Source organism: Heterodontus francisci, chromosome 8 (genome assembly GCF_036365525.1).
Source record: "Heterodontus francisci isolate sHetFra1 chromosome 8, sHetFra1.hap1, whole genome shotgun sequence".
Taxonomy (NCBI): Eukaryota; Metazoa; Chordata; class Chondrichthyes; order Heterodontiformes; family Heterodontidae; genus Heterodontus; species Heterodontus francisci.
The window spans coordinates 63303596-63329837 of record NC_090378.1 but is presented as its reverse complement, the minus strand read 5'-3'; the positions used below and the strand labels follow the sequence as shown (position 1 = coordinate 63329837).

The window sequence follows — 26242 nt, the reverse complement described above, 5'->3', positions numbered from 1 at the left end:
GCTGTAAAGATATATGCCTGTGTCCTGAATCACTGGAAAATACAATTGAGCCAACCCCAGCCTTACAATGGGAAAAGGGAGACTCTGGGGGCTAAATTGGATACTCCCCTGAAAATGAGCGCAGGGATCATGATGCACAGTTAACTCACGTCCATAATGCAGGTAGCATGCCAATTTTGTGTTGCCTGCTTGGTTGAATGATCACTGCGTGCAGTCAGTGCTAACTGCCCTGTTCATCGCTGGCGCATCAGCAGCGGGCCCAAAATCGTAATTTCCAGGTGCGCTTAGAGTAGCCTGCACCTCTTAAAGGGAATGTGCATTGTGGCTGGAGCAAGTCCTGGCAGTCGTTCAGGAAGTGAACATGGGAAACATTGAATAATGGCAAAACGTGGGAGAGAGTGGACTCCCAAGTTTTTCAGACGCTGCACTGGAGGCCTTAGTGGTAGAGGTGAAAAATAGGAGAGATGTCCTGCATCTACAGAATGCCCTCTAGACAAACTCAAAAGGCAGTGGGAGCAGATAGCCATGGAGTCAGACACTGAGGACCTGGATGCAGTGCCACAAGAAGTTTTATGTCATCGTACAAATGGTCACGGTCAGTGAATGCATCTTAAAATGCCATATCCCACCAGCTGCTCCAGTCGCCGCAGGTATTGCTCAATTCACCATACTTACCAACACTTACCTACCAACAATCTCTATCAATCAGGACTCATCCTAACATTCATATGCTTCATCTCACCTCACACACTTAGCACTGCTACAAGCTTCACACCCACATTTCATAGCTTGCACACACTGCCAGCTATTCAACCATGGCAGCCATATCATCCAAACATATTGCACAACCCTCACTGATATATTTCATGCTCTTACAGGGCACTGTGACACACAACTGGAGGGAACAGGAGCTAACCAGAGGGGGACAGGTGCAGCTGCAGCCCAGGTCACACATGAGTTTTGTTGCAGAGGGCTCAGATGAAGACTTCAGTGGGGAGGCTACAGAAGAAGGCTGATGGGTATGAACAATAAAATGCTTGGTGCATTGGGAAGCCTGCCTGAAAGCCTGTGCTCAATGTCAAGGACTGTGGAGAAATCTGGCATCAGCTTGGCAAAGGGCTTTGCACATAGCTTAGAGCCCATCCTTTCCAACATGGAAGTGGTAGCCAACTCTATTTTCCCACTTGTAGGCCCAACCATGATGTAGTGTCTGATGGCCAATGTCACAGCTTCCATTGCAGCACAAGCAGCACACTTCCAATGTGAGAGTACTGTAAGGAAGCGCAGACTGTTGCCATGCAAGGATTACAGTGCAGAGGGTCTTGCTGAGTATCACAGCAGTTGCATGCCAGGTTTACTTGTTGACTGTTTAATTGAGCTGCACATGTATATCGGGCATTGGCAAGGTGTTCCCACAGTGAAGCTCATTCCTTTCTCGGGAACTCAGTGACAGTTTAATGTAGGTCAAAGCCCTCCCTCTCTGCAATTCTTTTCCTTTATGCCATAAATCCATCTCAGCTAAGGTTCTGAAATTTGCCTGTCCATTGCATGGCTGGGAGGTCTGGGAATAACCAGAGATGTTTGGATATGTCTTATAAGCCACAAACCTGATCTCTACTGTGGCTTTGCTGGCATTGAGGAAAGGCAAGACTGAAGTATCCTATACCCCATCTCAGCATTGTCCCAAAGCACTGTGACCAGGCTGAAGGCAGTATCCTTTATGGCTCCAAGTTCTAATGTGAATCAACAATTGAACCCCGAGTATTCTCTAGTCAATGAATTTAAGCCATCCTCTTGAGTCCCCATACTAAGCCATTACTAAGCACCACTAAATCTCACTGTTCAATTATTCAGGATTGAGTACAGTACACTAGATTTCCAGATGAGACCAATAATAACACAGTATCTGCAAAAATGAGTTAAATGCAATGCACAATGCAATGTAATAAAACACGGGAACTGGAGACAATAACACCTTGCGAGAAACCAGAGATAGCAGTGATTACTGAGAAATAGCTACAGAAAAATCAGAACTGGGAATTAAACATTGCAAGGTAGAACATATTTAGAACAGAAAAAGTAAGACTTGCATTTATATAGTACCTTTCACAACCACAGGATTTCCCAAAGTGCACTACAGCCAATGAAGTACTTGTGAAGTGTAGTCACTTTTGTAATGTCGGAAACACGGCAGCCAATTGGCATGCGGCAAGGTCCCTCAAACTGCAATATGATAATGACCAGATCATCTGTTTTTTGTGATGACACGAATATGAGGTCAGAAGCTCATCTCAAAAATCCAACCCTTGAACCCACCACTCTTGCAAACTACCATCCCATCTCCAACCTCCCTTTCCTCTCAAGTCCTTGAATGTGTTTTCGCCTTCCAAATCCATTCCCATCTTTCCTGGAAGTCCATGTTTGAATCCCTCCAATCAGGTGACCACCTCTGCTACAGTACTGAAATAGCTTTTATCAAAGTTACAAATGACATCCTATGTGACTGCAACAAAGGTAAATGATCCCTTCTTGACCTGTCTGCAGCTTTTGATATGGTTGACCACACCGTCCTCCTCCAATGCCTCTCCATTGTAGTCCACCTGGGTGGGACTGCTCTCACCGGTTCCACTCTTATCTATCTAATTGTAGCCAGGGAATCACTTGCAATGGATTTTATTCCTGCTGCCACACCTTTACCTCTGGTGTTCCCCAAGGATCTATCCTTGGCTCCCTCCTATTTCTTATGCTGCCCTTCAGTGATATCATCTGAAAGCACAGCGTTAGTTTTCACATTTATGCTGATGATACTCAGCTTACCTCATCACTGCTTTTCTCTACTCCTCCACTGTTGCTAAATTACCAGACTGCCTATCTGACATCCAGTACTGGATGAGCAGAAATTTGCTCCAATTAAATATTGGGCAGACTGTTTTCCGTCCTTGCTCCAAACTCAGTTCCCTAGCTACCGACTCCATTCTTCTCCCTGGCAGCAGTCTGAAATTAAGCTAGTCTGATTGCAACCTTGGTGTCACATTTGACCCCGAGATGAGCTCCCAACCTGATATTTGTGCCATCACTAAGACCGCCTATTTCCACCCCCGTAAAATTGCCTGACTTTGCCCCTGTCTCAGCTCATCTGCTGCTGAAACCCTCATTCGTGCCTTTGTTATCTCTAGACATGACTATTCCAATGCATTCCTGGCTGGTCTCCCATATTCTATCCTCTGTAATCTTGAGGTCATCCAAAATTCTGCTGCCCGTGTCTTAACTCACATCAAGTCCCATTCCCCTATCACCCCTGTGTTCACGGACCTACATTGACTCCTGGTCAAGCAACATCCTGAATTTAAAATTCTCGTCCTTGTTTTCAAATCCCTCCATGGCCTTACCCAGCCCTATCTCTGTAATCTCCTCCAGCCCCACAACCCTCCAAGATAACTACGCTCATCTAATTCTGGCCTCTTTTGCATCTCTGATTTTAATTGCTTCTCCATTGGTGGCCGTGCCTTCTGTTGTCGAGGCCCCAACCTCTGGAATACCCTCCCTACACCTCTCTGCCCCTCCTTCTCACTTTCCTCCTTTAAGACACTCCTTAAAACCTACCTCTTTCACCAAGCTTTTGGTCATCTGACCTAATATCTCCTTTTGTGGCTCAGTGTCATATTTTGCTTTATAATGCCTTTGTGAAGTGCCTTGGGACATTGTATTACATTAAAGACGCTATATAAATATCAGTTATTGATGTTGATTGTGGAATAAATATTGGCCAGGAATAACTGCTCTGCTGTTCTTTGAAATAGTGCCGTGGGATCTTTTACATCCACCTGAGAGGGCAAACAGGGCTTCGGTTAAATGACTCATCCAAAAGACGGCACCTTTGACAGTGCAGCACTGCCTCAGTACTGCACTGTAGTGTCAGCTTAGATTTTTTTTTTGCTCAAGTCCTGGAGTGAAACTTGAACCTACAACCTTCTGACTTAGTGGCGAAAATGCTGTCCATATGCTGAGTGTATGCCTCTTTCCTTACCCTCAATTTTTCTCATGTATTATTCATCCACGATGTCTCTTTGGGATTTAGTTTGTTCTTGTTTTGTTGTGGACTTTTTTTTCCCTGGGCTCTGCTGAAACTGAGCTGACACAAGATAGAGATGATATAACCACATTTAAAATAACAGAAACATTGAATAAACTAATCAGATTCAAAAAGGATAAAACCCCTGGTGTGGATGGATTGCATCCATGCATTTTAAAAGAATCTAGAGAGGAGATAGCAGAGGCACTATTACACATATTTAATAATTCACTAGAAAAAGATGTAGTGCCACAGGACTGGTGGATAGCTAACATTGTACCTTTATCTAAGAAGGGAGATAGAACATGTCCAGACAACTTAACATCAGTGGTAGGAAAAATAATGGAATCCCTACTAAAAGAGAAAATAGAAAAACATCTAGAAACCAAAAGTAGAATAAAGAGTAATCAGCGTGGAATTCAAAAGAGAAAGTCTTGCTTGATCAAGCTCATTAAATTATTTGAAGAGGTAACAGAGAGCATAGACAAATGTAATGTAGTAGAAATCATTTATTTAGATTTCCAAAGGCCTTCAATAAGATGTCACATAATAGACCGTGGCTACAAGAGCAGGTCAGAGGCTAGGAATCCTGCAGTGAGTAACTCAACTCCTGACTCCCCAAAGCCTGTCCACCATCTATAAGGCACAAGTCAGGAGTGTGATGGAATACTCTCCACTTACCTGGATGGGTGCAGCTCCAGCGACACTCAGGAAGGTCACCACCCTCCAGGACAAAGCAGCCCACTTGATTGGCACCCCATCCACAAACATTCACTCCCTCCACCATTGACACACAATGGCAGCAGTGTGTACCATCTAAAAGATGCACTGCAGCAACACACCAAGTCTCCTTAGACAGCACCTTCCAAACCCACGACCTCTACCACCTCGAAGGACAAGGGCAGCAAATGCATGGGAACACCACCATCTGCAAATTCCCCTCAAGTCACACACCATCCTGACTTGGAACTATATCGCCGTTGCTTCACTATCTCTGGGTCAAAATCCTGGAATTCCCTTCCTAATAGCACTGTGGGTGTACCTACCCCACATGTACTGCAGCGGTTCAAGAAGGCAGCTCACCACCACCTTCTCAAGGGCAATTAGGGATGGACAATAAATGCTGGCCTCGCTTGCGACACCCACGTCCCATGAATGAATAAAACGAAAGACTAATGAATAAGGTCAGAGCATGTGGAGTCAGGGGAGTAGCAGAATGGATTGCAAGCTGGTTGCAGGACAGAAAGCTGAGAGTAGGGGTGAAGGATAGCTATTCAGGGTGACAAATGGTGGAAAGTGCCCCCATAAGGATTAGTGCTGGGATCACTGTTGTTCACAATATATATTAACAACTTAAACCTAGGAATCAAAAATACAATTTCTAACTTTGTGGGTGATACTAAGTTGGCAGGTGGGGTCGGAGGTGGGCTGTGGAGGACTGCAACAAATTACAAGAAGGCATTAATAAACTTGTAGAATGGGCAAATGAATTTCAATACGGATAGGTATTATATTTTTCTAAGAAAATTAAGGAGGTCACATATTACTTGGAAAATAAGAATTGAAATGGGGTAAAGGACCAAAGGGATCTATAATACAAGTTCACAAATCACTGAGCTTAACAACACAAGTTAATAGAGCTATACCAAAAACAAACCAAGTACTAGGCTTTATTTCTAGAGGGATTGAATTTAGAAGTAGGGAAGTTATGTTAAAATTGTATCGAACCTTGGTTGGAGTACCCTTGGAATACTCCTTATAGTTATTGTCATCATATTATAAACAGGATACAGGTGCACTGGAGAGGATGTAAAAAAGATTTACAAGGATAAAAACAGAAATGTCAGGTTATACCAATCAGGAAAGGGTGAACTGACTGGGTCTCTTTTCTCTTAAAAAGAGAAGGTTGAGTGGGACCTAATGGAGGTCTTTAATATTTTGAAAGGTTTGGTACAGTAAACATAGAGAGAGGGTTTCCACTTGTGGGGAAGAGCAAAACTAGGCCAGTTTTAAGGTAGTCACCAAAAAATCAAAGAGGAAATTTAGAACAAACTTCTTTACCCAGAGAGTGGTGAGAATATGGAACTCGCTACCAAAGGGAGTAATTGAGGCAAATCGGTTAGATACATTCAAGGAAGGATGGGAGGAGGTTTCTGTGATGCATAAACGCTGGCATGGACTGGTTGGACTGAATGGCCTGTTTCTGTGCTATATATTCTGTGTTTTTTTTTCTTTTTTTTTCTTTGGCCTCCTTATCTCGAGAGACAATGGGTAAGCCCCTGGAGGTGGTCAGTGGTGTGTGGAGCAGCGCCTGGAGTGGCTATAAAGGCCAATTCTAGAGTGACAGGCTCTTCCACAGGTGATGCAGAAAAATTTGTTTGTCGGGGCTGTTACACAGTTGGCTTTCCCCTTGCGCCTCTGTCTTTTTTCCTGCCAACTGCTAAGTCTCTTCGACTTGCCACACTTTAGCCCCGCCTTTATGGCTGCCCGCCAGCTCTGGATAATGCTGGATATTCTATGTAGTTCTACGTAAAAAGGAGCACACCAATATATTCAGAAGTGCCTGAAGCAGATACTCCAAAGCCATTTTTTATGTTGTCATCCAACATATCTTGAGCACATTTTAAGATGTCTTGCAACACATCCTACATGTATAATGCTGTTTTGGTAGGCACAGTGAGTACAATCTGAGCCACATAAATTGACTAACAATCTTTGACCTGTGAGGTTGATTTATATCAGACAAAGCAGAGATTGATATTAGAAATCTTTTGCAGACTTTGTCCCATGAAAATTCTGCTGGATAATTGGGATGGCAGATTGTTGGAGGTTTCCCTGTCGCTTGTTGATATTACTGTATACTGCAAAGCATGCCCTTCGACCCCATGAAGTTGCATTCGCGCAACTTAAAAATGTCAGTGAATCCTTTTTGAATGATTTTATGCTTGCTCCTTTGATGAAAATAATCCAGTGTATCTGGATAGAGCTGTTAATTGTTCCATTCTCCACATTTGAAATGCTGAGGTCAAAGTCCCTGTTGTTATTGGCGAGATAGGAATGTACAACAGATGCAGCTCAATTTTGAGTGTCAGATTTAAGGGTGGGACCTGTTTCTGCCGGTATCATTACAGCAAAATTTTCAGATCAGGTGCAAGGGATCATTTCTTTTGCCTGTCACTATACATGCAACCATGACAGATGGTGTAACATGTCAGAATTTCCATAATTTTGCACCGATTAGACATCATTTCTGTCAGTGCAGATTCCAAGGAGGTGATGTAACTTTGTCATAAACAGATCCATCCAGTATAAATTATCAATTTAAAAGGTGCTCACTGCTGGACAACTTCAGCCCATAGGTTTGCCTGCTTCTTTCAGAAAATATTTCTTTTAAGCTTTGGGGAGCTGTTAAACTACACTTTAAACTGCCAGAGTGAGTGACTGTCTGGTCACCAGGACATTTTGGCCCACAACCACAGCATGAGATTTGCTATGAGGATTCCTTTGTTTGCATTCTTGATGGAGGAGGTCAATGGAAAGGAGCCAACAACAACAACATATTTATATAGTGCCTTTAACATTATAAGGTACCTCACAGGAGCATTATAAAACAAAATATGACACAGAGCCAAATAAGGAGACAATAGGTCAGGTGACCAAAAGTTTGGTCAAAAGGTAGGTTTTTAAGGAGTGTCATAAAGGAAAAAAGTGAGGCAGAGAGGTGTAGGGAGGGTAAAAATACAATGAGGCTGCACCAAAGGCGGATAAGGCCAACCTACTATTATGTCCACTATCCAACCATTAATCTATAGGCCCTGGAGATATTACAAGGAACTCAATGATGATCTGTGCCTTCATCAACTTCCATTCTCTAATGAAGTTCTGGATCAACTTTGTCACTTTCTATACAATGACCTGAAGCCCAGATCAATAAAAGAACAGCTATGCCAATAGCTTCAGTCAGTACAGCTCAAAACTTTTATGTCAGTGAGTCCTTCCAAGCTGCAACCAGGAGCTAATGCACCATTAGCCAGGATGCCATGTGATCCTGCATAAGACAGGCCACTAGCACCATCCTCCGAAAAGCTGTTTAATCAGCTATTTTGAAATGACTCCTAATCAGCAGCAAGGCAGTTCTGGTTTCTTCAAATTTCAGAGAGCAACAAATAGCTTTGTGATTTGGAAGTTATATTTAAGCTTTGAGAAAACGTAAGAATCTCTCAGAAGCAACATGTGTGGCTTTTTGTACAAGATTAATTTGAAATTGTATTGCAGAGTGTCTGTGCTGCATGCAGATTAGTAATCTTCCAATGTCCTTAACAGTTTATTACTTGCTTATCTCTATACCCTCTCTGTCAAGTTTAGAAGAATTTATACACAAGAATAAATAATTTAAACATACCCAAATGTATTTAATTTCTTGTCCAGGTACTTAGTAAAACCACAAATTATCAGGGGAAACATTGAGGAACCTGTCCCAAATTTCCATGTAGTTGGAAGGTTGATTTAACAGTTGACTTTTCCACTTGCTAATAGCTTATCTCATCCACTGGAAAGTTAATTTTTTGTCTCCGATCGGATGATTTACAGAATCGCCAACAAAAGTCTGCAGTCCTGTTTAATTCTCCCTACCCAGGTAACAGCATCTTGTTAAAGGAACCAGAGTCGGATTGGACCCAACAAAAAGGAAAAGAATTACCCAAAATAAAACTGAATTCTTATGTGGATTGCTACATGTTTACAACCCAGTTTTACAATGGATTTGCCTGTTGTCCTTTAGTAATACTTTTCTCACTGGCACCTACTGACTGCAGGAATAAGGCGGGTTAGAGAAGATGGTAGCAATTCCATTTCATATCACTTTGATCAGGAAAGAATGGTAATAACAGTTCACAGAGGGTGAGAAATTGACCTTGCTAACACCCATTCTTGGACACTGCGAGTGCCCTTAGAGCTGCAAAATTGTGTCTGCGGCATGCACACACACGTGGGGAAAATCGCAACAGATGCCATATCGGTGGGGGCATTAGTGTGTGTGAAGTGACCATCCACTGGAAGCGGATGAAGACCAGGCATATCATGATGTTAATCAGCATGCAACTCTGATTTAACGCCTGCAGTGCCATTCTGAAACTCAGTACTTCAGCTAACACCCTTTCTTAATCTGCATAGTAGAACACACACTCAGCACCTGGAAGGACTCCCTCCCCTCCACCCCCTGACAATCCACCAGTGCTATTTAAAGGGTTCATCAATTACTTATAGGTCACTGGCTGATTTCTGCTGCCTATTGCTCGATTCTGAAAGTGTTTGCTTTTTATAGATGTTTCAAGTTATAAAAGTCTACAGGGAGTGGTGTGACAGGTGGTGAAGGACATTTTGTTGATTTTAAGGCTTCTGCACAAACTAGTTGCTCCCAGGCAAGGGTGCACTAATAGGCATTTCCTTTGAAATACAGCAAGACTTGGAGAATGAACAGAGGTGACACAGAGCAGGACAAGCTGCTGGAAGAGGGAGAAGGATTCTCAGCGGGAAGTATATCCACCCAGGTTGTTAAGGAAGCAATTCTCCTACCTGAACCTCTTTGCTTCAGTAAGGACATCCTCAGTGAAATCAGCCACCTGCTGCCGCTACAATCCAACCTGGGAGCTAGGCAAGGATGCCACTGCCAGTGACTCTGAAGGTGACTGTGGCAATGAACTTCTATGCGTCTGGCTCCTTCCGGGCTAGATGTTTGCAACATCTCATAGTTTGCCATCCATTGTTCCATAAGGGAGGTCACTGAGATTTCTTACTCAATGAGAACTAATTACATTGCATTCTGTCTTGCCGGAGACAAGCAGGCAGAATGAGCAAGTGGCTTTTCTAGGATTGCAGGCTTCCCCATGGTGCAGGGTGCCGTTGACTGCACGCATGTTGCTTTGTGGGCTTCACATGTCAACTCTACCCTATACTGGAACCGAAAACAACTCCACTCCCTCAACATCCAGTTGGCGTGTGATAGGTATTGAATCATGCAGGTCAGTGCACGGTATCCTGGCAGCAGTTATGATGCTTTCACTTGCAGCAGTCTGCTGTGCCAACTACATCTGAGTTACAACGACAAGCTAAAGGGTGGTTACTGTGCGACAAGGAATATCTTCTGATGGCATGGCTGATGCCTCCGGTGTTCAACCTACACACGTGTGCAACATTCATACAGTGAAAGCCATACTGCCACAAGAAATGATTGGCAAGCTAAAACCATGCTTCCACTGCCTAGACCACCTTGGAGGAACACGGCAGTACTCTGCAGAGTGGGTGTCAAGATGAGTGGTGGTCCGCTGCTTACTGCACAACTTTACCACCATGAGGGAACAGCCCTTGCCACCAGCTATATGATGAGCAGCTGAGGAACATCAGCATGAAGATGAAGAGGAAAGGAGGAGGCAACCTAGACAGCCGCTTTCTGCCTGGAATGTCAACCCAAATTCCCCATTCGTAAACACTCCCACCCCTTTCTATCCATCTGTCAATGATCATCACATGTCTGCTTGGCCACAATGCAAAACTAACAACTACCACAAAATAAACATTCCAGGCTAGATTTATAAATGAAAACATGTCATATTGCATACAAAAGTCAACTAACCATCCTTGTGCATTCCCTTAGCGCTTGCCTTCGGTGTACCTTCTGGTGCTCCTATGCAGTGCTATCCCAATGGCTGCAGCATAGCTGGTGGAAGGCTGCTGACTTTCAGTGGGGGAGGAGACTGCAGATGGCCTGGGAGAATGACCTCAAGCAGCTCTGATCTAAAAGGCCCAGCTGTGGATTGAATCACCTTGACGTTGGAGGCAGCAGTCTGGGCTGGCTGGCTGACAGGCAACAGCAAGGACACTGGCAGAGTAGCAGGAATGGGAGGACCCCAGGGCAACGCCTCATCAATCCTAGTCATCTATTGGAAGCCAGATTGCAGGGCTGCTATGACACCCTGCAAGCCTCTTTGCGCACTGAAATCCACAGCCATGATGACAGCAAGTTGACCTTGCATGAGCTTCCACTGTAGCACTCAGACATTGGCTAGCTTCTGCTTGTACTGCAGTGGAATTCGCAACATCAGCCATAAGGCGCTGCATCATGGTTGGGTCCACAAATGTGCAAACGGAGTTGGCTACCACTTCCTGGAAAGGATAGGCTCCAAGCTCTGCACAAAGCCCTGTGCCAAGTTGGTACTGGTCTGTCTCCTCCATGCTTTTTAACATTGACCACAGTCTTTCTCGCAGGCATCCCAATGCAGCAAGCATTTTGTTGTTAAAATGACCGCAGTCTTTCTGGCAGGCATCCCAATGCAGCAAGCATTTTGCTGTTAAAATGGCAAGCTGGCACCTGTACTACCATTGCTGTCTGCCTTGGCTGCAGGCCATTAGTGCCTGGTGTCTCACCACGTGCAGATCCACCTCTTATCTATCGTCTACGATATGTGCAGTGTCTGTATCTCAGCTGGTGGCTGCAAGCATGAAATCAAGTGACAATGCTGTCAATATTTCCCAGGGTAGCTGCACTTCCTGCATGACTGTCTGCATCTGCTCCAGCCATAAGATGCTTCTCCTATAAGAGGTTCAGGCTAACTTTAAGTGGTGTTAGCTACTCATGATATTGGCCTCCTGCTGATGCATCCGGCCATTCAACAGCAAGACTATATTAAAGACAGAAAGTGTTGGTAATACTCAGCAGGTTCAGGTAGCATGTGTGGAGTGAGAAACAAGAGTTAGCATTTCAGATTGATGACCTTTCATCAGAATCATGGAACGGTTACAGCACAGAAGGAGGCCATTCAGCCCATTGTGTCTTTGCTAGCTCTCGCACGAGCACCTCAGCTAGTCCCACTCCCGCCCTTTCCAAACATAAAATCTGGATTGTCAACTGGGAAAAGTGAGAAATGTAATAGTTTTTAAGCAAGTGAAAGGGGGAGAGTGAGGGGGGAGGGGAATGAACAAAAGGGAAGGACTTTGTTCGAGTGGAAGACAGGAGACATTAAATGACAAAAGAGTTGGTGGTGCAGGGGCAAAGAAAGTGGTAATGGGACAAGGCTGGTATTGGCTTGACTCTGAAAATGATTGAAATGAGTAGGCAGCACAAAGTTAGCATGCTGTCTTTATTGCAATCAATGGGCGTGGGTCAATCCCCCATCTCAATCCCCCCGCCCATTTTTGGGGGCTGTCATGCAGTAACGCATGAGCTCATCGTAGCTTAAGCTGCAGACATAAAGTTAATGACTTTGATTACTTTTATTATTGGATGTTTATTTGCCATCTTTTGCTCTAAACTTTACTGCTGGACCTCACCAGTCACAAAATTTTACCTGACATAGGCTGCCCTGCCTGCCCCCTGGACACCAGTAATCTCCTGCCTCACTTTTGCACAAAACACACAGTTGAAACTCTGCCACCAACATGAACTGCAGTACTACTTAAAGAAGCAGCACCAGCACGTTTGTGTTCCTGCCCAGAAAATCCTTACCTCTGCACCAACTGTATTTAAATAAGAGGCTAGAGAAAGAGGAAGTAGAGAAAAGAAAAATAAATGCGAGTAGTGCATTGTGTTTTTTCAATGCTGATTAATAACCTAATACCTGTTTGTTTATAAATGGATTTGTAAAATGAGCTAAAAATAAATGACTCTCTGCACAGGATAAATGGGAACAACTTTGCACAAAAGAAAATTGTACACTGGAGCTCTACCAGCATGTGAGCCTCATGACATTGGATAGTATTCTGAAATGTGCCTTCAGTTACCGTGGCAACTGCCAGATTGAAAGGTAAGCATTTGAAAGCGTTACAAATTAACTTGCAGTGCATATTTTACTTATTGATTTAAAGGAAAGCACGCAAAAGCTTGTTTGGAATAATTTATGGCTGTCTGTTATTTGAATCAAATTCTATAATATGTATGCACTAATGCCAATGTCACGCTCTCAGAAATTAGGAGTCATATTTTGTTTTATAATACTCCTGCGAAGCGCCTTGGGTCGTTTCCTTATGTTAAAGGCACTATATAAATACAAATTATGTTGTTGTCTGAAAGCGGAAAATCAGAAGGGGAAAGTTGGTGTGACGGAAGTAGGGTGAGGTGGAAAGCAAGAGGTCTATGGTCACACCATCAGCCGATTACTCATTGTGCCATATATGCAAGGTGAGGGTGTGCTGAGAGTTGAGAAGGTGTTTGGGTGGTGTGCCTGCCACAGCTGAATAACTGGAGGTATGTAGAGGCAGTGAGAGGTGGATGTGAGGCTGGCAGGATTGGTAGGTGTGGGAGGGTGAGGCGGAGTATCTAGATGCTACGTATGAGTCCTGAATGCCAGGGAGTGCTGCTGGATGAGTGATGGGGATGTGGTGAATTGAGCAGCATGTGAGGTTGGTGATATGGAGTGTAGGAGATGTCATCTGAAGATGCAGTCATTGTTCTTGACCACCCACATGAGGTCATTAGACTTCTCATTAGACCTCTGGTGGCACTGCTGATAGGTCCTCGGGTCCAGATGTCAGGACTTGCCCTCCCTGGCCACCTACTTCCAATCCCTTCTGAGGGTCATTCTTGAGGTCCCCCCACCAAACCATATTGTCTCTCCGCCTGTCTATCTCCATCACTAGGACCACTTGAGCAACTGCCATAACCCTGGTGCCCTCTCCTTGTTTAGAATTGCAGCAATAGTATTCAGTAGGAGCCTCGTGTCATTCAGTGCAGCTTCCCTTTACGGGGAACAAACTAACTTTAAGAACAGAAAGCTGGCTACACCACGTGCTGCCAGCACAATGCTGCTCAGCTCCTTGCTGAGCTTAGAAGCAGCTGGCAGCGCGGGAGCTGCTCGGGCCAACGCTACTATCATGCTGATGAGGTAGGTGCACCAAATTCGCATGCTGCCCACTTGCATCGGAACCAGTGCGGACAGTTCGCGAATCACAAATGCCATATCCAAATGACAGTGCAATTCAGATTTTAGCCCTGGATACCCACATCCCCAACCTCAATGATGGCAGAGCCCAGCATTTGAGAACAAAAGACAAGACTGAACCATTTGCAACCACCTTAAACCAGAAGCGCAGAGTGGATGATCCATCTCGGTCTCCACTGAGATCCCGACCATCACAGGGGTCAGTCTTTAACTAGTTCGATTCACTCCACATGATGTCAAGAAATGGCTGAGCTCACTGCCTACAGCAAAAGCTATGGGCCCTGATAACATTTGCACTGTAGTGCTGAAGACCTGTGCTCCAGAACTAGCTGTGCCCCGAGCCATGCTGTTCCAGTACAGTTACAACACTGGCATGTAACAGAAAAAGTGGAAAATTGTCCAGTTACTCCTGCCCATAAAAAGCAGGACAAATCCAATCCACCTAATTACTACTCTCAATCATCAGCAAAGTGATGGAAGGTAGCGTATAAAGTGCATTTACTGAGCAATAACCCTGATTAGTCAGGATATTGCTGCTCAGCTGCATTGTTGGAAATCATCTGGTAAAAGCTTTCTATGTGCCAGAGTTGAAGTCAATTGCCACAAAAAATTTGACAGAATTTTTTGTTGGAAGCTGAATATTGTGGAATGAATTACTCAGTTTGGGTTCTGCCAAGACTACTTCACTCCATACCTTGTTACTGTCTCTGTCCACATGGATAAAAAAGCTGAACTCCAGAGGTGAGGCGAGAGTGACTGACCTTGACATTGAGGCAGCATTTGACTAAGTGTGGCATAAAGGAGCCCTAACAAAAAAAAAACTAAGGGAATCGGGCTGGAGACATACCTAGCACAAAGGAAGCTGGTTGTTGGAGGCCAGTCATCTCAGCCCTAGGACATGAGTGCAGGGATTCCTCAGGGAAGTGGACCGGGCCCAATTGTCTTCACCTGCTTCTGTATTGATCTTCCTTCCATCATAAGGTCAGGAGTGGGATATTCACTGATGATTGCACAGTGTTCAGTACCATTCACAATTCCTCAGGTAATGAAGCAGTCTGTGCCTGCATGCAGCAAGACATGGACATCATTCAGGCTTGGGCTGATAAGTGGCAAATAATATTCGTGCCGCACAAGTTCCAGGCAATGACCATCTCTAACACGAAAGAATCTAACTATCTCCCCTTGGCATTCAATAGCATTATCATCGTTGAATCCCCTACCATCAACATTCTGGAGATCACCATTGACCAGAAACTTAACTGAACCAGCCCTACAAATACTTTGGCTACAAGAGCAGGTCAGAGGTTGGGAATTCTGTGACAAGTATCTCAACTCCTGACTCCCCAAAGCCTTTCCATCACCTACAAGGTACAAGTCAAGTGTGTGATGGAATGCTCTCCACTTGCCTGGATGAGTGCAGCTCCAACAACACTCAAGAAGCTCAACACCATCCAGGACGAAGCAGCCCGCTTGATTGGCACCCCTTCTACAACCTTAAACATTCACTCCCTCCATCAACGGCACACAGTGGCAGCAGTGTGTACCATGTACAAGTTGCACTGCAGCAATTCTCCAAGGCTCCTTCAACAGCACCTTTCAAACCTACAACCTCTACCACCAACAAGTACAAAGGAAGCAGGTACATGGGAACACCACCACCTGCAAGTTCCCCTCCAAGTCACACACTATTCTGATTTGGAAATGTATCGCCATTGCTTCATCATCATTGGGTCAAAATTCTGGAACTCCCTCCCTAATAGCACTGTGGATATAGCTGCACCCGTGGATTACAGTGGTTTAAGAAGGTGGTGTCAAAGGCAATTAAGGATGGGCAATAAATGTTGGCTTTGCCAGTGACACCCACATCCCATGAATGAATGTAAATAAATTTTAAAAATGCATACTGTAGTAGAACTTTTGTCCTGCATTATCAGAGACCCCAAAGCAGCAAAGGGAATACGAGAAATAGCAACAATAACGTAATAAGGCTGCAGAACAGAATGAGACTGCTTCTAACTTTACTATTTTCCTGTTGCATTAACAGTCCTGCCTATATTTTCCCATATCTTTCACCCGTACAGCCTTCAGGAAACTCACAAACCTCCCACTTCTGTCACTTTATGAATATGCTTGCAGAACTTTGCATGAACACCATGAGCAGAATCATCTGCTGATTGTTTGCTTATCTTCAGGAATCAGGACGATATGATTTCCTGGTCCCGATCCTGCACCAGTTTGAAATCTGCACTCCAAAACGATCTTCAGGGAGGCAGCCTCCTAACTGGCCGCCTCTGCATCTGCCATCAATTAAGGATATCGGTGGGGTTTCCAAGACTGCAGGCCCAGTCAGAGGGACCGCAGCTATGGAAGGCCAGCAGCCCCACAGGCAGAAAAAAATGGAGGCAGCTTCAGAAGTGTGCTTAAAAGTTTAGAAAATAATATGGTGACGCTCATCTCCCAGTAACTGATCCTGAGATGGACCAGATACCTACTCTGTCACATCTGCAATTGCATAGGTGACCTGGCTTTGCGTGTTTGTAACGTGCAAAACCACCAGAGGGGATTGGCAGGGCTGTCTGGATGTGTTGCCGTGGCAAAGCACACAGCTCACTATGTAAAGAAATGTCTCTTAGCCTCTCTTCCCCACACTGTATGACAATTTTGAATTGATCTCACGTTACTGATCACTCAAAGAGAGGAAATAGTCTTTCCTTATTCATTGAATAAAAATCTTTCCTAACTTTCTGTAAGTTCCACTGAAATCTTTCCTTCATTTTCTGTTCCATTGTAAATAAACCTAGTATCTGAGGTCACTTCTCAATTATAGTTTCCCATTTTTGATATGATCCTAATGCATGTATGCTAAAATCTCTCCACAGCTTTAATGTCCTTTCTATAAAGGAATGTCCAGAACTGTGGCCTAACTAATGTTTTGTACAAATTTGTCATAACACATTGGCTGGTACTTCCTGCAATTCGTTGTGAGCAAATTGTCTGGCGGGCAAGTGAAAAGAAACTTAAAAATAAAGAAACATTGGGCGAGATTTACTTATGACCATCAGAGGAATTGCAAGGCAAAAACCCTGTCTGTCCACATGATCCCAGCTAGACCTGACTGCACTTTCCCTGAGGGGAGCCTCATTGAGTATGCAGGGTGGGTTTACCACTGTCGGAAGGGAGGGAATTTGGTCTAACTGCAGTAGTTAATAGGTTAATGGCCAAACGCACAGCAGGAGGATGAGAAGTGGGGAAAAAGTGAGAGAAACTAGAGCTGGACCTTAAAGCAAAATTGTGATGGTAGAGGAGCGTTATCTGGAGAGTGTGCAATGATTTGGGCCCCAAGGTTTTCAGAAGCTGCAGAACTGATAATACTGGCAGATATAAGATCAAGAAGAGAAAGACTCTTTGACGCCCAAGGAATCATGCCCCTGAAAAAGGATGTGTAGGCAGTCTGGAGGGACAAGGCACTGTTCTCAGTGCCAACTGTACAACTTTATGAATTACTATGCAATGCTAAAAACATTTAATTACGTTTCAATTATGTTTGGGGGCATAGTCTGTATATAGTCTGTAGAGACCATACTCTTGTGATGGTGTACAAGTTGAAGAAGTCCGCACATTACATTTGCAACACCGTGCAAGAGGTATGCATGATATGAGGAACAACCTGGTGAGTGTTGCAGTCCAGTTGAATACAGCCATGAGGAAGAGGCCCTGAAGGCAGTTGTCATTTTCAGAGTGACAGCAATGACTCTTCCACAAATACCTCAAAGAGCATCAGCACTCAGAGCTTTCAGAACTTGATTGGATCTATTCTGTCTGCTCTCACTCAGACCATTAAAAACAACTGTGCTAATCACCAGGACTGAAAGAAGTAGTCACAAATGTTAAAGCAAAATGCTGCAGAGGCTAGAAATTTGAAATAGAAACAGAAAATGCTAGAAATACTCAGCTGATCTGGTAGAATCTGTGAAGAGAGAAACAGAGTTAAGGTTTCAGTTTGTGGCTTGTCATCAGAACTCAGAATGGTTCTGATGAAAGGTCACAGACCTGAAAAGTTAACTCTGGGCTGAATTTTCCCAGTTCCACAGAGACGGGTTAGGAGGCAGGACTGGGAACAAAAGTGGAAAAGAATGCGTCGGGTCAGCTACCCGATGGGTTGCAGCCTTCGAGCAGTCTTGCCCGGCAGTGGCAGGTAACCAATCAGGCCCATTGTTGGGCCAAGTGTGGGAGTCATGCTGCCACCAGGATGCTGCTGACAGTGGACAGGCCCTCTGCTGAGGCCGGAGCCCGTCATTTAACTAAAGGCAGCCGGCCAGGAGGCTATCAACACCTCCTCATCCCAGCATGGACCCGCTGGGATGCGACGGCCAGGGCCACAGGCCATCCAGTCGAGGATTCCTCTTCCATGCTGATGGCCTGACAGCTGTGGCCATGAGAGATTTTAACCTTTTACAATCCTGCAGAGAATGCCTCCATTTGAGGCATCCTCGCAGTCTCCTGCCTGTCTCAGCAGCACCCATCTCTCCTGGTGGGGCAGCAGACCGGACATCGCTCTCCCACTGGGCCTCCCACTTCACTGGTCCTCCTGCCGTCCTCAATTGTCCGACCTGGAATTGAGACTGATGTTGGGATCACAACCCAGCCGGTAAAATCCAGTCCTCTGTTTCTCTGTCCACAGATGCTGCCAGACCTCCTGAGTATTTCCAACATTTTCTGTTTTTAGTCGCAGATGCTGCTGTTTCTCATAACAGTGATGATGTACTGGCAACAATTTAGCCCCTTCAAGTCCCAGTACAAATGGGAACTGCCAGCCTGGGTTGCATAGGTATGGATATAGAAAATGGTATGCCACTGGAAGCAACTCCTGCAAGGACATCAGTATCTGTGCTGAGTGGCACTCCTGCTCCTATTTCTTATGTTCTTAAGTAGATGGGCCTTAATAGCCACATGAATTGCATTATTGGCACCCTGCACTTGTGGGAATCCAAGCACTTTAAAGAAGTTGACAGCTCTCTCTTTCTGCTTTGCTGGGACCCTGCAGAACTGATTAATTGAGAAGTCAGACTGAATAGAACATCTGTGATATGTATAATTTTTTTTTATTCACTCATGGGATGTGGGTGACACTGGCCAGGCCAGCATTTATTGCCCATCCCTAATTGCCCTTTAGAAGGTGGTGATGAGCTGCCTTCTTGAACCGCTGCAGTCCATGTGAGGTAGGTATACCCACAGTGCTGTTAGGAAGGGAGTTCCAGGATTTTGACCCAGCGACAGTGAAGGAACGGCGATATAGTTCCAAGTCAGGATGGTGTGTGACTTGGTTGGGAACTTGCAGATGGTGATGTTCCCAAGCATTTGCTGCCCTTTTCCTTCAAGTTGGTAGATGTCGCGGGTTTGGAAGGTGCTGTCTAAGGAGCCTTCGTGCGTTGCTGCAGTGCATCTTGTAGATGGTACACACTGCTGCCACTGTGCGTCGGTGGTGAAGGGAGTGAATGTTTGTGGATGGTGTGCCAATCAAGCGGGCTGCTTTGTCCTGGATGGTGTCGAGCTTCTTGAGTGTTGTTGGAGCTGCACCCATCCAGGCAAGTGGAGAGTATTCCATCACACTCCTGACTTGTGCCTTGTAGATGGTGGACAGGCTTTGGGGAGTCAGGAGGTGAGTTACTCACCGCAGGATTCCTAGCCTCTGACCTGCTCTTGTAGCCACGGTATTTATATGGCTACTCCAGTTCAGTTTCTGATCAATGGTAAGCCCCTAGGATGTTGATAGTGGGGGATTCAGCAATGGTAATGCCATTGAATGTCAAGGGGAGATGGTTAGATTCTCTCTTGTTGGAGATGGTCATTGCCTGGCACTTGTGTGGCGCAAATGTTACTTGCCACTTATCAGCCCAAGCCTGGATATTGTCCAGGTCTTGCTGCATTTCTACATGGACTGCTTCAGTATCTGAGGAGTCACGAATGGTGCTGAACATTGTGCATTCATCAGCGAACATCTCCACTTCTGACCTTATGATTGAAGGAAGGTCATTGATGAAGCAGCTGAAGATGGGCCTCGGACACTACCCTGAGGAACTCCTGCAGTGATGTCCTGGAGCTCAGATGATTGACCTCCAACAACCACAACCATCTTCCTTTGTGCTAGGTATGACTCTAACCAGCAGAGAGTTTTCCCACCTGATTCCCATTGACTCCAGTTTTACTAGGGCTCCTTGATGCCATACTCGGTCAAATGCTGCCTTGATGTCAAGGGCAGTCACTCTCACCTCACCTCTTGAGTTCAGCTCTTTTGTCCGTGTTTGAACCAAGGCTGTAATGAAGTCAGGTGCTGAGTGGCCCTGTCGGAACCCAAACTGGGTATCACTGGTTATTGCTAAGCAAGTGCTGCTTGATGGCACTATTGATGACACCGTCCATCACTTTGCTGATGATTGAGAGTAGACTGATGGGGCGGTAATTGGCCGGGTTGGACTTGTCCTGCTTTTTGTGTACAGGACAGACCTGGGCAATTTTCCACATTGCCGGGTAGATGCCAGTGTTGTAGCTATACTGGAACACCTTGGCTAGGGGTACGGCAAGTTCTGGAGCACAGGTCTTCAGTACGATTGCTGGAATATTGTCAGGACCCATAGCCTTTGCAGTATCCAGTGCCTTCAGTTGTTTCTTGATATCACGCGAGTGAATCGAATTGGCTGAAGACTGGCATTTGTGATGCTGGGGACTTCAGGAGGGGGCCAAGATGGATCATCAACCCGGCACTTCTGGCTGAAGATTGTTGCAAATGCTTCTGCCTTATCTTTCACACTGATGTGCTGGGCTGCCCCATCATAGAAGATGGGGATATTTGTGGAGCCACCTCCTCCAGTTAGTTGTTTAAATGTCCACCACCATTCACTGCTGGATGTGGTAGGACTGCAGAGCTTAGATTTGAACCGTTGGTTATGGGATCTCTGAGCTCTGTCTATTGCATGCTGCTTATGCAGTTTGGCATGCAAGTAATCCTGAGTTGTAGCTTCACCAGGTTGACACCTCATGTTGAGGTATGCCTGGTGCTGCTTCTGGTATGCTTGATGGTAATGGTAGAGTAGGGGATATGCCGGGCCATAAGGTTACAGATTGTGGTTGAGTACAATTCTGCTGCTGCTGATGGCCCACAGCGCCTCATGGATGCCCAGTTTTGCATTGCTAGATCTGTTCGAAATCTATCCCATTTGCCACGGTGATAGTGCCACACAACACGATGGACGGTATCCTCAATGTGAAGGCAGGACTTCGTCTCCACAAGGACTGTACGGTGGTCACTCCTACCAATACAGTCATGGACAGATGCATCTGCGGCAGGCAGATTGGTGAGGACGGGGTCAAGTATGTTTTTCCCTCGTGTTGGTTCCCCCACCAGCACCTGCCGCAGGCCCAGTCTAGCAGCTATGTCCTTTAGTACTCGGCCAGCTCGGTCAGTGGTGGTGCTACCAAGCCACTCTTGGTGATGGACTTTGAAGTCCCCCACCCAGAGTACATTTTGTGCCCTTGCCACCCTCAGTGCTTCCTTCAAGTGTTGTTCAACATAGAGGAGTACTGAGTCATCAGCTGAGGGAGAGTGGTAGGTGGTAATCAGTAGGAGGTTACCTTGCCCATGTTTGACCTGATGCCATGAGACTTCATGGGATCTGGAGCCGATGTTGAGGACTCCCAGGGCAACTCCCTCCCTACTGTAGACCACTGTCCCGCCACCTCTGCTGGGCCTGTCCTGCTGGTGGGACAGGACATACCCAGGGATAATGATTGCAATATCTGGGACATTGTCTGTAAGGTATGATTCCGTGAGTATGACTATGTCAGGCTGTTGCTTGACAAGTCTGTGGGACAGCTCTCCCAACTTTGGCACAAGCCCCCAGATGTTAGTAAGGAGGACTTTGCAGGGTCGACAGGGCTGGGTTTGCCGTTGCCTTTCCCTATTCCTTCTGCCAAATTTCATCACTTCATACTTGTCAGTATTAAATTCCATCTGTCACCTCACTGCCCTTTCTGCTGTGTCCTGTTGCAGGTGGTGCATATCCCCACTGTTTGCCTCACCTCCAAGTTTGCTGTCATCAGCAAATTTTGTGATAGTATTCCAAGATCCAAGTAATTTATATATAGCAAAAAAGCAATGGTCCCAGCACTGACCCTTGGGGAACACCAATCTCTACCATCCTCCAGTCTGAAAAACAACCATTTACTACGACTCGCTGTTTCTGTCCTTAAGCCAATTTTTAAAATCCAATTTGACACTGACCCTCCTATTCCATGAGCCTCAATTTTGTTAACCAGCCTTTTTATGTGGTACCTTATCAAACACTTTCTTGAAATCCATATAAACAACATCCACCACATTCCCTTCATTAATCTTCTCTGCTCATTTATCAAAAAATTCAATTAGATTAGTGAAGCATGATCTGTCTTTTACAAATCTGTGCTGGCTATCCTCAATTAACCCAAACCTCTCCAATGTGTGTGTTGATTTTTCCTCCGATTATTGATACTAAAACCTTACCCACCACTGATGTTAAACTAATTGGTCTGTATATGCTAGGATTGTCCTTATACCCTTTCTTGAGTAAAGGTGTCACAGAGGGATCCATATTTTTCATGTTCTTCTGGGGCTTGTACACTCACAGATCATTACTTTATACAGGCTGAAGAGGAGGCAGTGGCAAAGCTCCATCCCCAGTCTGATACGACACCCCAGTGAATGCACAAAATATAAATTACCCCAAGGCTGGAACATGAGCCAGAATCAGGGGAAGGTTGAGTCCTACCCTTTTTTCTGCCTCCCCGGCTATCCCTGTAGATGTGCCTCAATCACAGGAGGTAATTTCTGACCTAGTATCTTGGATCCCTGTCTGAATTACTGCACAACCCTGTCTCAATCATTATTCACAAGCTAATGAATTTCCTTCTCAAAATAGATATTTCAAATGTGATATCATTATAAATGTTAGCATTTTAATTGCATGATATGTGAAAATGACTATTAACTGGAATTTCAAGGACTCACTCTTAATTTTCCAGTGACAGCTCGTATATCCAGGCTGTGTATGAGCTGTGCTTCCTCTCCAATCAGCGGTTTAGAATCTTTCCATATCATAGTAACCTCATCTACAATCTGAGTCCACATGGATTTCGTTTTCGGAAAGCCTGCAACCTGGCACACCGTCACACTGGTAAGTGTGAAGCACTTACCCAAATTAAAGTGGCACAGGTAAACTATGTTAATTAGATGAGCTCACTACCTGTAAGGTTGTGAAGATTACCCAGTTTGGCACTAGGCATAGTTTTGTTTTTTAAATTTGGATATTTTTAGTGAATTTTCATTCTCAACAAATTGAGAGATGTCAGTAGTGAGAATAAAAAACTTTCATCCCGCTTTTGGCCCACAGCTGTGATATTTGTAAGATGCTGAGCAGAGATCCAAGGAACATGTATTACATACAAACATATGTACAAACATACATACAAACATACATACGAGCATACGAATTAGGAGCAGGAGGAGGCCAGTAAGATCATGGCTGATCTGATTGTAGCCTCAACTCCACATTCCTGCCTACCCCCAATAAACTTCCACCCCCTTGCTTATCAAGAATCTATCTACCTCTGCCTTAAAAATATTCAGAGACTCTGCTTCCATTGCCTTTGGAGGAAGAGAGTTCCAAAGACTCACGACCCTCTGAGAGAAAAAATTTCTCCTCATCTCTGTCTTAATGAGTGGCCCCTTATTTTTAAACAGTGACCCCTATTTCTAGAGTCTCCCTCAAGAGGAAACATCCTTTCCACATTCACCCTGTCAAGACCCCTCGGAATCTTATATGTTTCAATCAAGTCACCTCTTACTCTTCGAAACTCCAGCGAATACAAACCTGGCCTGTCCAACCTTTCCTCAAAGACAACCTGCCCATTCCAGGTATTAGTCTAGTAAACCTTCTCTGAACTGCTTCCAACACATTTACATCCTTCCTTAAATAAGGAGACCAATACTGTACACAGTACTCCAGATATGGTCTCACCAATGCCCTATATAACTGAAGCATAACCTCCCTACTTTTGTATTCAATTCCCCTCGCAATAAATGATAACTTTCTATTAACTTTCCTAATTACTTGCTGTACCTGCATACTAACCTTTTGTGATTCATGCACTCGGACACCCAGATCCCTCTGCATCTCAGAGCTCTGCAATCTTTCACCATTTAGATAATATGCTTTTTTATTCTTCTTGCAAAATGGACAATTTCACATTTTCCCACATTATACTCCATTTGACAGATCTTTGCCCACTCACTTAGCCTATCTTTTTCCCTTTGGAGCCTCCTTGTTAAAATTACAAGGCTAATTATCCTTATCTACTCTCCTTAAAACATTGGCAAGGGAAGGTACTAAAGTGAGAAGCTAATCTACACACCATCTTGGCCAAGGAAGAATGTAGGGGCACTTAAAAGCAAAGAGCAAACAAAATAATTAGCTTTTGTTTCTTATTGCATTTGAGCTGTTGTATATGTGAAGAATGCTAAGGAAGAACTTGCATTTATATATTGACTTTCACAACCTCAGGATGTCCTAAAACCAATGAAATACTTTTGAAGTGAATACTGTTGTAATATAGGCATACACGGTAGCCAATTAGCACAATGAAGTAGATAATAACCAAATAATTAATTTTAGTGATGTCGGTTGGCCATTACATTTTGGCTAGAATTCACCTGCTCTTTCAAATATGGGATATGGGAACTTTTACATCCATCTGAGAGGGCAGATGGGATCTCATTTTAAAGTCTACATTGCCAGAAGGATAATATTGAGGCAATAAACAGAGTACAGCGCAGATTTATTTGCTGCCAGGTATTGGACTCGAAAAATTAGGGCTGTTTTTGGTAGAGGAGATTATGAGTGATTTGATAGAGGTTTTTAAAGTAAGAATAATGGGACAAAATAGAAAGGAACAGGCTGTTTTCATTAGTTGAGGAATCCAGAATGAGGAGATGTAGGTATAAGATTAGATGTAAGAAATTTAGGATGGAGAGTAGGTGAAACTTCTCTTACAGCGTGTTGTGAAGCTATAAAATTAGTGATTAAAGCAGAAATTGTGTCACTATTTAAGAATAGGTTGTTAAATGGTTGAAAGAAATTGTGATAAAGGGATAGGGGAATAGAACATGAGATTAAGACTACTACTCATGTGGGGGATAAACATTAACATGGATTAGATTGAATGCCGTGCTTCCATGTTAAAGTTCTTTGTAATATTTTTAATGTGATTTACTCTGCTTCTAATTTTGCAATCCTTGACCTGAAAGCACTTGCTGTTGATAGTAAGAACATAAGAAATAAAGGTAGGAGTAGGCCATATGGCCCCTCGAGCCTGCTCTGCCATTCAATAAGATCCTGGCTGATCTACATCAATTCTATTTTCCCACCCTACCCCATAAGCCTTGATTGCCTTGGTGCCTAAAAATCTATCAATCTCAATCTTAAATATACTCATTGACTGTGCATCTGCAGCTCTCTAGGATAGCGAATTCCAAAGATTCACAACCCTCCAACTGAAGAAATTTGGTCTCATCTCAGTACTACATAGGCAATCCCCTATCCTGAGATTATGACCCCTTGTTCATGACTTTCCAGCCAGGGGAAGCAGCCTCTCAGCATCTAGTGTGTGAAATATGCTTGTTCTGTTCCCCAGTATCAACATGCCTAACTTTGATGAACACAGGCATTTTTTAAACTAATTAAAAGAAACATTTAAAAAGGACAAAAGCAAAACATCAATAACATTTTTGCAAAGAATTATTGCTTTCCTGGGCTAGTGAAATCAGCAAGCACACAGAGGATAATAATATAGTTTGTATATACATTTAGTCCCAATGAGACTTTCTGTTTGATAGAGGAAGTGATACGCCAAAGGAAGGAGACACTGAAAAATGAGAAGGAATTGGAAAAAATCAAGGACAAGAGGTACCTGGATTTTTTGGATATTCTGCTTTGTGCAAGGGTAAGTGTCTATATGCAGTAATAGTTAATTGTCCTCATTAACCATTTGATCGATGCTTTCCTACTAGCTTTATCTAACTTTTGTAATCAAATCAGCAGTGGTTTCAACTATTCTCTGTAAATGATGAAGCATATCTCAGGAATGCTTCTACCAATGTTAAGGTATTGATGTCAGCATGGCGAATCTGATTAAAACTATCTTCAGTGCA

At 44.2% G+C, this 26242-nt stretch overlaps 1 protein-coding gene across 1 annotated transcript in view; it reads left to right on the top strand.

Moving 5' to 3' along the window:
* The window catches only part of cyp4t8 (cytochrome P450, family 4, subfamily T, polypeptide 8), an 86671-nt gene that overhangs the window by 40369 nt on the left and 20060 nt on the right, over positions 1–26242 (top strand). The window contains exons 5-7 of the mRNA XM_068037241.1: positions 12743–12870; positions 23059–23210; positions 25928–26034. Coding sequence (XP_067893342.1) covers positions 12743–12870; positions 23059–23210; positions 25928–26034 — 387 coding nt within the window. The remainder of the gene's footprint in view (positions 1–12742; positions 12871–23058; positions 23211–25927; positions 26035–26242) is intronic.